We start from the raw sequence: 13,360 nt of genomic DNA on the forward strand, positions 1-13,360 counted from the left end.
ATACCAAAGTCTGATCAATGTGGGAAATGGGACGTTCCACCAGGAGAAGACATGCTTCTGGGGTCAAGGGTTAACATCTATTGGTGGGACAGAGCAGAGGGAGATTTACCCTGTATTTAACTGTTACCACCTGGGATGTTGTGGGATCGAAAGAGAGAGGGAGATAGAGTAAGACAGAGAGAGAAAGAGAAAGAGGGAGAGGAACAGTTGGAGAGAGAGAGAGATGGAGAGAGAGAGAAGGACAGGGTATGAATGAGAGAGAGAGAGATAGAGTGAGTCTGAGGAAATGTAAGATGAGGTAATGTAAGTAGAGAGGGAGAGAGAGTTAGAGGGAGGTAGAGATGGTGGGGTTGAATACTAGAGAGAGAGAGAGAGAAAGAGAGAGAGAGACAATGAGATAGAGTATGAAACAGTGTGACTGAGGGAGAGGAGAGAGAAAGAGAAAGATGCAGAGTAGGTGTGAGACTAGGAGTAAAGGGAATCTAGTAAAAGAGAGAGAGAGATAGACAGGTTCTGGTCACCACATCATGAGAAGGATATGACTGTACTCGAGGGTGTGCAGAGATTTCCCAGCTTGCTGCCTGACCTGTAGGGTCTGAGCTATGAGGAAGGATTGGAAAGGCTGGGGTCGTTTACCTTCGAGAAATGAAGGTTGAGAGGGGACCTAATAAAGGGCTATAAGATTATGAGGGGCAGAGGTGGAGTGGACAGGAAGGTATTTTTTCCATGAGTAGAGGAATCAATACCCAGGGGCAGAGATTGAAGATAACACAGACATACGAAGATTGAAACAGGGAGCAGGAGTAATGTTCTGGTTAGGGTGCGGGTTAGGGTTAGTGTTCAGGTTAGGGTTAGGGTTTGGGTTTGGTCCTGTGAGGCTGCTCTGTCATTCACTATGATCCTGGCTGATCCTCTCCCTCAATGCCAAGGTGGGATTAGCGTTGATGATTTGTACAAGTCGTTAAACGCTGTTCATGTCATTGAGCTTCTGATTGAGAGATCGACAGAAGACAGAGAGAGAGAGAGAGAGAGAGAGAGAGAGAGAGAGAGAGAGAGAGAGAGAGAGAGCAAGTGCACGTTATGAGATTGAGTGAGAGAAGGCGAGGCATTTAACTGCTGCCCCAGGACTCAGTGTTCCAATGTCCTGAAATAACGCCTGCTGTAGAGATTAGTTAGAGAGTTACTGGAGGGAGAGAGACAAAGATGGAGTGAGGCAATGAGAGATTGAGGGGACGAGTGAGGAAACAAGTTGTGATGGAGAGTAATGGATGATAAGAGAGAGAGAGAGAAAGACAGGCCAACCAACACAGAAGGAAAGGGAGATCAAAAGAAAAAGAGGTAGTAAGTCAATAAACAACAGGATTATATTCAAACGAAAGGTGAAAAAGAGATAGAAAGGAAAAGGGTCGGAGGAACCACGGAAGGATAAGACAGACAAAAACAGGAAGTGTGAGGAACTGGCCTGTCTCTCTGCCTGATGCCATTTACATACTGAGGAACACCCAGTCAGACTCTCACAGGCTGCAGCTTTATAAAGCAGAGCCCAGTGAAGGGAGAGTTTATCAGGAACCAGGCACAGGGACAGGAGCACACACCATGATTTCACACATCCAGCTGATCTGGCCCCTGGCATTCTGTGTCGCAGGTACAAATCTCTCTCCTTCCACCTTGAATCTTTCGCTGCTCTCCATTTCACTCCACTTCCACTGACTTGTGATTGAAGGGAAAATGCTGAAACCAGAGGAATGCTCAGTGTCTCCAACAATCTCTCATTTGACCGGCTCATTCTGTGACAGTTCTGACTTCACTGTGTTTCTCTCTGACCCCTCAGGTATCAGTGGGGACATCATCATGACCCAGTCTCCCCCGGTGCTGTCAGTGGGACTGGGCCAGACTGCAACCATCACCTGTAAATCCAGTCAGAGTGCCAGTGGTGATGTTTCCTGGTACCAGCAGCGAGAAGGACAGAAACCCTCTCTCCTGATCTACGGTGCAACAAGTCGATTCACAGGAGTCTCCAGCAGATTCACCGGGACACAAGTATCCAGCACACACTTCACCCTGACAATCAACAACGTTCAGAGTGAGGATGTCGCTGATTATTACTGTCAGCAGACTGAGAGCTGGCCTTGACACAGTGATACACAGCTATACAAAAACCTAAATACACACAGCACCACTGCCTGTACTGACACATCCCACTGCTATATATAATATATAGAAATGGACACACAGTCCCACCTCCTGTACTGACACCTCCCTAATATATAATAGAGAACACACACATACACCACCTATATTGACAAGTCCACAGTTATAGATAAATGGAACTGAGCAAATTACCCCATGCAGGGATTGTCACTGTCCACTACACACTCCAGTCCCTGTGGTGTCCACCGCTCACTGAAGGCCTCAAGGTTACCTCTTACAGTCCATGGTCACATGTGAAGAGCAACTGCAAGATTTAACATCAAAATAAAAAGTTCACAAACCTCCTGAACTCAGCTGGACTCAACCCAGACAGAGAGAGAGATTGTGTGTGTGTGTGTGTGAGAGAGAGAGAGAGAGAGAGGGAGAAAGAGAGAGAGAAACAAACAGAATGAGAAAAAACAGAAAAACATGAATGACAAAGAGAAATTGAGAGTAAGTGAGAGACAGAGACAGATAGGGAGAGGGTGAGAGTGACGGAGAGAAGCAGAGAGCAGAGATTTTTGTACAACCTCTGCACTGGGAACTCTCACTGTGGCTTACGTTCGGTAAAGGAACCAAGCTCAGACTGAGTAAGTAAACCCTTTTAATACAAAACTTGCTAAAACACAAATGCTGAATTGTTGGAGGTGTTAGTGGGGAGCTGCAGTGAATGAAATGGTTGATCGAGGAGCACTGTGTCTAACAGGGTGTCCAGCTGTATTTCTTTAGTTCCATTGCCCCCTTTAAACAGCAAGATATAAGTCAGTCTGTTTTACTCACCGTGTGGAGGAGCTCTGTCCATTTGCAGCCTGTGGTCCCATTCCTGCAGCATGGAGTGAAATCAGTGAGTAGCCTCCTGCCAGTCTCAGTGTGACCGACACGGTCAGAGTTTGATGTGAACTCTGGCTCCCTGTCCCAGTCTCTGATCTCACTGACCTCAGCAGCAGCAGCAGCAGCAGCAGCAGCAGCAGCAGCAGCACAGTGAGACACCGAGCTCCCACTTCCCCCAGCTTTGACTCTGCTCAATCACACAATCATACAATTGTTACAGTGCACAAGGAGGCCATTCTGCCCATTCTGTCTGTACTGGCTCTCCGAATAAGCAATTCACTGAGTGTCATTCTCCTGTCTTCTCCCTGTCACCCTGCACATTGTTCCTTATCAAATAACAATGTCTTCCCTTCGGAATGTTTCTATTGAAGCTGCCTCCACCACACTCTCAGGCAGTGCATTCCATACTTTAACCACTCACTGGCTGAAAATGTTTTTCCTTGTCTCACTTCTGCTTCTTCTACCAATTACTTTCGATCTGTGGCTCTCCCTTTCGATCCTTTAATGAGAGGGAACATTTTCTCCTTATTTAATCTCTCCAGACCTCTCCTGATGTTGAATTTCTCAAACAAATCTCCTCTCAGCCTTCTCTTCTCCAAGGAAGACAGTCTGAACTTCTCCAATATATTTTCTTAACTGACGTTCCTCATCCCTGAACCTTTCATGGGAATTTTCTTTCACATCATCTGCAACATATTCACATATTTTGTGAAATATAAACCTTTTCTATTCCCTGTAGTCCCATTTGCATGCATTTGACTCATTTCCTATCTTTTTCTCTTCCCATGTACCTGTTCAAATGTCTTTTAAATGTTTTAATCATACTCGCCTCTCCGACTTCCTCTGGCAGTTCATTAAATACCACTCTCTGCCTTAAAGAGGGATACCTCAGGTCCCTTTTGAATCTTTCCTCTTTCACTTTAAACCTCTGCCCGCTAGGTTTGGACTAACCTACCCTGGGGAAAAGACCTTAGCTAGTCACCTTATCTATGCCCATTATGATTTTATAAATCTCTAAAATGTCACCCTGCAGCCTCTGAGCTTCCAAGGAAAGTAGCCCTGCCTAACCAGCCTCTCGTTATAACTCAAACCCTCCAATCTCGGTGACATCCTTGTCATCCTTTTTACACTGTTTCCATTTGAATGCTATCCTTCCAATAGTAGGGTGATTGGAAACGTGGCTTGATCAATATCTTGGGGTGCTGTAACATAATGTCCCAACTCCCATACCCGATGAAGGCAAGTGCACCAAATGTTTTCTTCACCACCCTGTCTACACATGACACCAGGTTCAATCCTCTATGTGCCTCCACCCCTTGGTCTCCCTGTTTGACAACACTCCCCATGGCCCCCTAATTAACTGTGTAAGCCCTGGCCTGGTTTTTGTACCAAAATGCAACATCTCGCTATTATCCCAATACATAATGTAAATGCACTCTCAAATAGCCTTCTTCACTGACCATGAAACCGCCAATTTTGGTGTCATCTTCAAACTCACAAACTATACTTCCTAAATTCTCGTTCAATTTGTTTCTATGAATGACGAACAATGATGAACCCGGAAGCAATCCTTTTTCTTGTCACAGGCTTCCAGTCCGAACAACAACCCTCTACCACCACACTCTGTCTCCAACCATTAAGCCAATTTTGTATCAATTAACCTGCTCTCCCTGGATCCCATTTGATCTAACTTACTAACCAGATGTCCATGCAGGAAATTGTCAAAGGCCTTGCTAAAGTCCATGTAGACAATGTGTACCAATCTGCCCTCAGCTATCGTAATGGTCATATCCTCAAAAAAATTTGTAAGACACATTTTCCCACTGACAAAACCATGTGGACTATCCCAAATCAATCCTTGTCTTTCCAAATGCATTTAGATCCTGTCTGTCAAAATCCCCTCCAACAACTTACCACTATGAGACTCACCGGTCTATAATTCCCTGGGTATTCCTTGAAGAGCTTATTAAATAACAGCTCAACATTACACACACTCCATTCTTCCAGCACATCACCCGTGGCTGTTGATGATACAAACATCTCCACAAGGGGCGTCACTGTCTCTTCCCAAGCTTCCCACAAAGTACTGGGATGGAGCTGATCATGTCCTGGGGATTTATCTATCTTCATGAGTTTAAAGAACAGATTACTGCACCTCTTCTTCTGTGATATTGCCTCTTCTCAAGGCATCAACATTTATTTCCCAAATTCCCATCACTTCCATGTCCTTCTCAACCGTAAATACTGCGGCAAAATATTAGATTGGTAACTCATTCATATTCGGTTTTAAAATAAAATATGAAAAGTTCTAAGAGTGAAACATTGGAGGTGATCCATGGGATACGATCCATGATCATGACTTTATGCTGGATTTTCCATTGTCTTTTTCCACTGTCCCCCTAAACCTTATGATACAATGATCACTCTTCCCTCAATGTCCTCTCACTGTCGCTTGATCCACTTGGATCTCCTCATTCCCAAGATCCTGTTACTGTCTCAGTTGATATTCTGACAATTAAAATCCCCTAATGTTTGCACCTCTCTGTAAATTCCTTGCAGGTTTGTTCCTCTACATCCTTCCCACTAGTCGGTGACCGACAGACTGCACTGAAAAAATTGATTGCACCTTTTTGTTCCTTTTCCTCAACCAAATCGATTCTGTCCTTGACACCTTTGAGACACCTTCTTTCTCCAGCTCTGTACCGATCTCCTTAATCAATCCCACACCTCTCACCCTTTCCCCCCTTTCCTATCTTTCCTGAACACCTTGTATCCAGGAATATTTAACAAACAGTCCTGTCCTCATTTGAACCTCATCTGTTAAAGCAACAACATCAGATTTCCACTTGGTAATCTGCGTCTGTAACTCCCCAATCTTATTCCCACACTCCGTGCAGTCCCATACATGCACAGTCAGCCAGATTTAGAATTTATCGCTGGCTCTCTCTCACTCTGACCCTGCCTAAGAAGTGACTATTCCTTACTCTGATGCTAACAATTTTTTCCAGGATTCTGTGATCCTTGATGTTCCTCCCTGATATTACTTCCTGGTTCCCACGGCCCTTCAATACTAATTTAAACCCTCTCCAACAGCACCAGCAAATCACCCCACGAGGAGCTCAATTCCTGCTCTATTCAGGAGCAACCCATCCAGTCCACAGAGGTCACATCTCCCACCAAGTCATTCCCAGAGACCCAAGAATCTAAAGCCCTCCCTCCTGGACCACCTTTCCAAACCCACATACACCTGTCTTATCCTCCTGTTCCTATCCTCACTTGCATTGGTCAATGGAGTAATCCAAAAATTCCTATTTTTGAGTTCCTGTTGTGAATTGCCTCCCAAGCTCCTTAAAGTCTGACTACAGGAGCACATCCCTTTTCTCCCTCTGTCACCGGGACCGATGTGGACCATGACCGCTGCCTATTCCCCCTCTCCCCTCAGGGTGCTCTGCAGCCAGTCAGAGACATTCTTGACCCTGGTACCAGAGAGACAACACACCATTCTGGATTCCCATTTGCAGCTGCAGAAACACCTATCGATTGCCCTCACTCTCGAATCTCCTCTCATTACCACTCTTCCAGTCTTCCTTGCGCCCTCCTGAACAGCTGCCCCCCACCCGTGGTGCCAGGGACTTGGCTCTGGCTGCATTCCCCAGATGAACCATCATTCTCATCAGGATTCCAAACTGAATTTTTGTTGGAGAGCGGGATGCACTCAGGGTATTCCTGTACTTGATGCTTGGTCCTTTTGGACTGTCTGCTGCTCCCCCATTCCATCTCTCCCTGCATATTCTGAAGCTGCAGAGTGACCACATCTGGAAACGTGCTCTCCACGGAGCTCTCAGCCTCACGGACTCTCCACACTGACACCAGCTGCTGCTCGAGCTCCGAAACCCTGCACATGTTCCATATGCAGTCTGACCAGAGTCTCATATAGCCTCAGCAGGACATGCCTGCTCTTATATTCTAACTCAGTTGAAATGAATGCTAACATAGCATTTATCTTCCTAACTGCCAACTGAACATACATGCTAACTTTAAGAGAAACCTGAAAGAGGACTCCTAAGCCACTTTGTGTTTCAGAATTGCAAATTTCCCCGTTTAGAAAACAGTTTGAGCCTCTATTCTTCCAACCAAGGTGCATAACCTCAAACATTCCCATATTGTATTTCATCTGCCACTCCTTTGCCCACTCCCTGAGCCTTTCCAAGTCCTTCTGCAGCCTCTCTTCTTCCTCAACTCTCCCTGTCCCTCCCCTCATCTTTGTGTCATCAGCAAATTTAGGAACAATGCCCTCAGTTCCTTTTTCCAGATCGTTAATATATAATTAATTGTTACATGAATAGCTGTGGTCCCAACACAGACCCCTGCTGAACTGCACAACAAACCAGCTGCCAGGCTGCAAAAGATCCATTTATTCCCACTCTCTATCCATGTCAGTACCGGGCCCCAAACCCGATGGGCTTTTATGTTATTTAGCAGCCTCCTGTGTGGCAACCCGTCCGAGGCCTTCTGGAAATCCAAATAGATCTTGTCCATTGGCTCTCCTTTGTCTAACTTGCTCATTAACTCCTCTTATTACTTAGAATTCCAGCTTCTCCCTCTCAAACTGCAGGGTGAATTCTATCATATTGTGGTCACTGCCCCCTCAGGGTTCACTCACCTTCAGCTCCCCAATCAGAGCTGCCTCATTACACATTAACACGCCCAGAATTACCTGTTTCCTAGTAGCTCTCCCACAAGCTGCTCCAAAACAAGCCTCTTGCAGACATTCCATGAATTCCTTTCCTTGAGATCCATTCCCAACCTGACTTTCCCAGTCCACCTGGATATTGCAGTCCCCATGATTATTGTAATAACCCCTTTCTTACATGCCTTTTCTATCTCTTGATTTATTTTCTGATCCACATCCTGACTACTACGAGGAGGCTGGTACATAACTCCCATCAGGGTTTTTGTTCCTTTGTGGTTTCTTAAGTTGACTCACACAAATTCTATGCATTCCCACTCGATTATTCCTCTTGCTGCCGATGTAATTTCAGTTCTTCCTGACAGGGTAAACCGTCTCCTCCCATGCCCCACCCTCACAGCCCTCACACATCTACCTATCATTAGAAACATAGAAACATCGAAAATAGCTGCAGGAACAGGCCATTCAGCCCTTTGAGCCTGCACCACCGTTCAATATGATCATGGCTGATTATGTAATCTCAGTTTCCCATTCCCACTCTCCCCCTATTCCCATGAAGTCCTTCATCCTCAAGGACCACGTCCCTCTTGATATATATCTAACAAACTGGCCCCACCAACTTTCTGTGGTAGAGAATTCCACAGTTTCACAACATCTGAGTAAATTAACCTTTAATCTTAGACAGTGACCCCTGGTTCTGGACTTTCCTAATGTTGGAAACATTCTTCCAGCATCAACCCTGTCAAATCCCATTAGGATCTAATATGTTTCTGTGAGATTCCTCTGATTCTTCTAAATCCCAGTGAGTACAAGCCCAGTCGATCCAGTCTTTCCTCATATGTCAGTCCTGCCGTCCCGGGAATCAGTCTGGTAAACCTTCACTGGACTCCCTCAATAGCAAGAATGTCCTTCCTCAGACTCGGAGACCAAAACTGCACACAATACTCAAGGTGAGGCCTCAACAAGGCCCTGTTTAATTCTGCAAGACATCCTTACTCCAATACACAAATCCTCTCACTGTGAAGGCCAGCATGCCATTAGCTTTCCTCACTGCCTGCTGCACCTGTATGCACCCTTTCAATGACACCCAGCTCTCAGTGCACCTCACGTTTTCCTGAACTTACACCATTTATTCATAATCTGTTTACCACCAAAGTGGATCATCCCACATTTATCCACATTATGTTGTACTTGCCAAGTATATGTCCACTCAGTCAGACTGTCCAAGTCACCCTGCAGCCTCTTAGCATCCTCCTCACAACATACATTGTCACCCAGCTTCATGTCATCTGCAAGTTTGGAGGGATTGCATTTAATTCCTTTGTCCATATTGTTTATGTATATTGTGAACAGCTGGGAATCCCAGCACTGAACCCTGCGGTCCCCCACTCATCAATGCCTGCCACTCTTAGAAGGACCCATTTATTCCAACTCTCTGCTTTCTATCTGGCAACGAGTTCTCTCTCCATGTCAATACATTACCTCCAATACAATGAGGTTTAATGTAACTCACTAATCTCTTGTATGGGACCTTGTCAAAAGCCTTTTGAAAGTTCAGATACACACTATCCACTGAGTTCTGAGGGAGGGTCACTCAATCCAAAACGCTAACTTCAGTTTCTCTCCACAGATGCTGCCAGACCTGCTGAACTTTTTCATCAATTTTTGTTTTTGTTGCCCATTGATTCAGCCTTGTCCACTCTCAACTGATCACATCCTCAAAACCTTCCAGAAGATGTGTCAGGCCTGATTTCCCTTGAGTATATCCATGCTGAATTGGACTGATCCTGTCACTGCTTTCCAAATGCTCGGTTATTGTATCTTTAATAACTGACTCCAGCATTTTCCTCATGTATAATTCCTCATTTTCATTCTCCCTCCTTTTATTAAAAAGTGGGGTTACATTGGATACTGTCCAGTCCATTGGAACTCGGTCAGAGTCGGCAGAATGTTGGAAAATGATCACCATTGTGTCCACAATTTCTACACCCACTTTCTTAAGGACTCTGAGTTGCAGAGCATCAGACCCTGGGGAATTACAAATTTTGATACCGTAAGTCTCCACAATACCACATCTCAACTTATAAGGATTATCTTCAGTTCCTCCTTCACACTTTACCCTTGCATTTCCTTTCAATAGGATGTGCATCCTTGGATATTTAGCTTCCAGCCCAGCCCTGATCCCCTTGCAACCATGTCCCTGCACTACAGGCTCATTTATCTTGTTTCATATACTCGATACATCGAAGTACAACACCCTCAGTCATGCACTGACTGCCTCCTTCTCATAGTTATCTCCGTCAGAAATCATAGAAACCCTACAGTGTTGAAGCAGGCCATTCAACCCAGTCTGACCCTTCAAAAAGTATCCCATCCACCCTGCAATTCCCACAGATAATCCTCCTAACCGACACATCTTTGTGACAATGGGAGGAAACCCAAGTAGACACGGGGAGAATGTGTAAACTCCACACAGATAGTCAGTTGGAATTGAGTCTGTGTCTCCGGAGCTGTGAAACAGCAGTGCTAACCACTGATACACCATTCCACCCTGCTCGGCATCAAGTTTAATTCCTGATCTTTTCCATACTCTCCATCCTATTTCATGGTCTGGATGCTTTCATAAATTCTCATGAGCCCCTATCTTCCTTATTTACCTTGGATTGTGTGGTACCACTTTGTCTCCTTTATTCCAAATGGTTCATGTGTTAAAAGACAAAGCTTTTACGTTTGTTCTTTTGTTGAGCTACCCTGCACTTTTATGTTTCCTTCGTACAATATTACATTCACAATATTCTGTCCTTTCCTTTTATTTTCTGGTACCAATCAATCCCATCACTACCCAGTAATACTCCCTTCCCCTTTAACTTCCATTTTCCCATTTTCCACCCAACTGTCCCAGTTATTTTCTCTTTGAATCATATTCAGACTGATATTTATCCCTGAACAAACATCACTCAAAATGTTTCCTGGTTCATTGTTGCTTGTGAGATCTTGTTGTGTACAATCTGGCTTCCACATTTCCTACATGACAACAGTGACCACATTTCAAACAAGTCTCACACTGTCTGCAAATGTCTTGGGGACAGCATGAATCTTTCTTTTCTTTGGATGAACTGGGAGTCTTTCAGATGTGAAAGATGCCATTCCAATATTGCACAGGCTTCCTCCTGAACTACAGTTTCTGCTTTGTCCCTCTCTTTTGTGAAAATAGATGGAAAGTTTTCTTGAGGAACCATTGCTCCATCTTCCACCTCCACAGAAGTTCCCTTCCTGCTCTCGAATGGGCCTCATACATTCCTTCATTCTCTTCTTGTTCTTTCTGTGATTATAAAACATCACTGGGATTTCCCTGCCTTCATTTGGACACATTTCATCCTGTCAGCTCTTTGCTTTCCTCAGGTCCTGGTTAATTTCACCCCTGCATTTTGTCTTTCAGCCAAGCTTTACCAAGTGACTGCCCAGTTTAGTAAAATGGTTTGTTCCCAAATGAAAACTTTTACAATTGCTCCATGGTTCTCCATTTCCATCCCTCCTCTCAATCTCACTGAGTTCTGATCACTGTCACTAAAATGCTCCCCCATTGATAGCCCTTCCAGCTGCTCACATTCATTCCCTAAACGATAGTCCAAAACTGTGCCTTCTCTTTTACCATCACCTTCTCAGGGGCAATTAGGGACGGACAATAATGGCCAGTGACACCCACATCCCAAGAAGAAATTCGAACAATGCCTGTTCTTTTATGGGGTTTATAGGGGTTGGATACAAATGTTCAAAATGGATTGTTTAGCCAGTTCATGTTCATAGAGTTGAAATCCCTTTGTATGCCAGAGATTAAAATAGTTTCTCTTGTCTTTCAGGCCGTGACAACTCTCAGCCCAAGCTGACCCTGCTGCCCCCCTCCCCAGAGCAGGTCAATGCCAAGGGCACTGCCACCCTGGTGTGCCTTGCCAATCACTTCTATCCCGATGAGCTGGAGGTGCAGTGGAAGAAGGACGGTGCCGTCATTTCGGACGGGGTTCAGACCAGCAACTACCTGCGAGCTTCGGACAGCACCTACAGTGTCAGCAGCCTGCTGACCCTCTCTGGGTCTGACTGGGAGTCCAACGCTCGCTTCTCCTGTGCCCTCACCCACGTGACCCTCCCCTCTCCCCTCAGCAAGAGCATCAGGAGATCAGAATGTGTGTAGAGTGTTTGAGACAGTCCACAGAGGAGACACAACTTTAAACAGAACAGGGCTGAGCTGGCAGGACAAAGGTCATTGTCAGCACTGAATTTCAACTCTCTTCCTTCTCAGGACTGCTCAGAGACACTTCTGAGGTTCAGCGGTTAAGGTAGGTCATTGGGACAGTGTAAAGGAGATTTAATTTGTATCTAATCCCGTACTACTCCTGTTCTGGGAGTGTTTGTTGGGGACAGCATTGACTTGTGATGTCAAGTAAAACTCCTCGATACTCAAGACTGTCAGCTGTACAAAATCAATGTGAACCTCAGAAGTCTCTGCTTCAGTAAACCAGATCTCCTTCCTGCTCAGCCGTCAGTTCCAATTTAAGGTTTTGTCACTGTTTAAAAGGACAGGATTCTCTTTTTCTTGAGAATATCTCCACAAGTGTTTTCCTCAAGCTCCATTGTGGCTGTGAATTTGTGCAGCTTCTTCTGTCTGGGCTGTTAATTGCAGTCTGTTTTCTGTCAATGTCAATCTGGAAAAGGGAATAAAGATGAAGACGATTCAGTTTCTGTCTCTGAGTGCTTTGTATATAGACTGCTCCAGCCTCAGTTGATTGGCTACGTTTCAGCAAATGGTTGTCATGGTTGGCTGCTTGGATGGTCAATCAATGACACATCAGCTGAAGACTGGATTTGAGCCAATCTTCAATCATTTTCAAGAGATCCCTTCAATCTGGAATCTGTCAAGTTGACAAGATTCTAAACAGAACGGAAACTGAAATCCGCTGGAGCCCAATCATTCCAATCTGACGCATTTCCTCTTCACTCTGTTGGTCCAGATCTAGCTGGTGGGATTGCACTATGCCCACTTTGCTGCTGCTGAGTCACATTTCAAATGAGCTGCGGCCAATCACAGACACTGGAGGCTTCAGTCATTACATTCATTTCTCCCACGCCAGCCTGTTCCCCACAGTGACATCTCAAAGCTGAACTGAGTGACAACTTCGCTCAGAAAGAGGATCAGTCAGAATCTTCCATCATACATGACTGCCTGTAGCTGTGTGTCCCTGAGTGTGGGTGTGACTGCTACCCAGTACTGTCTGTCGGTGTGTGTCTCTGAGTGTGGGTGTGACTGCTACCCAGTACTGTCTGTAGGTGTGTGTCCCTGAGTTTGGGTGTGACTGCTACCCAGTACTGTCTGTAGGTGTGTGTCCCTGAGTGTGGGTGTGACTGCTACCCAGTGCTGTCTGTAGGTGTGTGTCCCTGAGTGTGGGTGTGACTTTATTACTTCTTCAAAGAACTCAATCAGGTTCGTGAGTCATGATTTCCCAGATGCAAACCCATGTTGACACTCCTGAATCAGTCCTTGTCTTTCCAAAGACATGTAAATCCTGTCCCTCAGGACTCCCTCCAACCATTTGCCCACCAATTATGTCAGTCTCACCGGTTCCTGATTTTTCCTTACCACATTAGCGAAACTCC

General features: G+C 45.2%; 1 long non-coding RNA gene and 1 gene segment (V, D, J or C); both read left to right on the top strand.

Annotated features, from left to right (window-relative positions):
• The window catches only part of LOC140479507 (immunoglobulin kappa variable 3-15-like), a 44,766-nt gene extending 42,633 nt beyond the window's left edge, over positions 1–2,133 (top strand). The window contains 1 exon segment of the V gene segment in view: positions 1,832–2,133. Coding sequence covers positions 1,832–2,133 — 302 coding nt within the window.
• Positions 2,134–2,747: 614 nt separating this feature from the next.
• Positions 2,748–12,443, top strand: LOC140479384 (uncharacterized). Its single transcript, XR_011961011.1, has 2 exons — positions 2,748–2,780; positions 11,572–12,443. It is a non-coding gene; the product is annotated as an uncharacterized lncRNA (long non-coding RNA).
• The last annotated feature ends 917 nt before the right edge of the window (positions 12,444–13,360 follow it).

This window comes from Chiloscyllium punctatum, chromosome 7 (assembly GCF_047496795.1).
Source record: "Chiloscyllium punctatum isolate Juve2018m chromosome 7, sChiPun1.3, whole genome shotgun sequence".
NCBI classification, from domain to species: domain Eukaryota; kingdom Metazoa; phylum Chordata; class Chondrichthyes; order Orectolobiformes; family Hemiscylliidae; genus Chiloscyllium; species Chiloscyllium punctatum.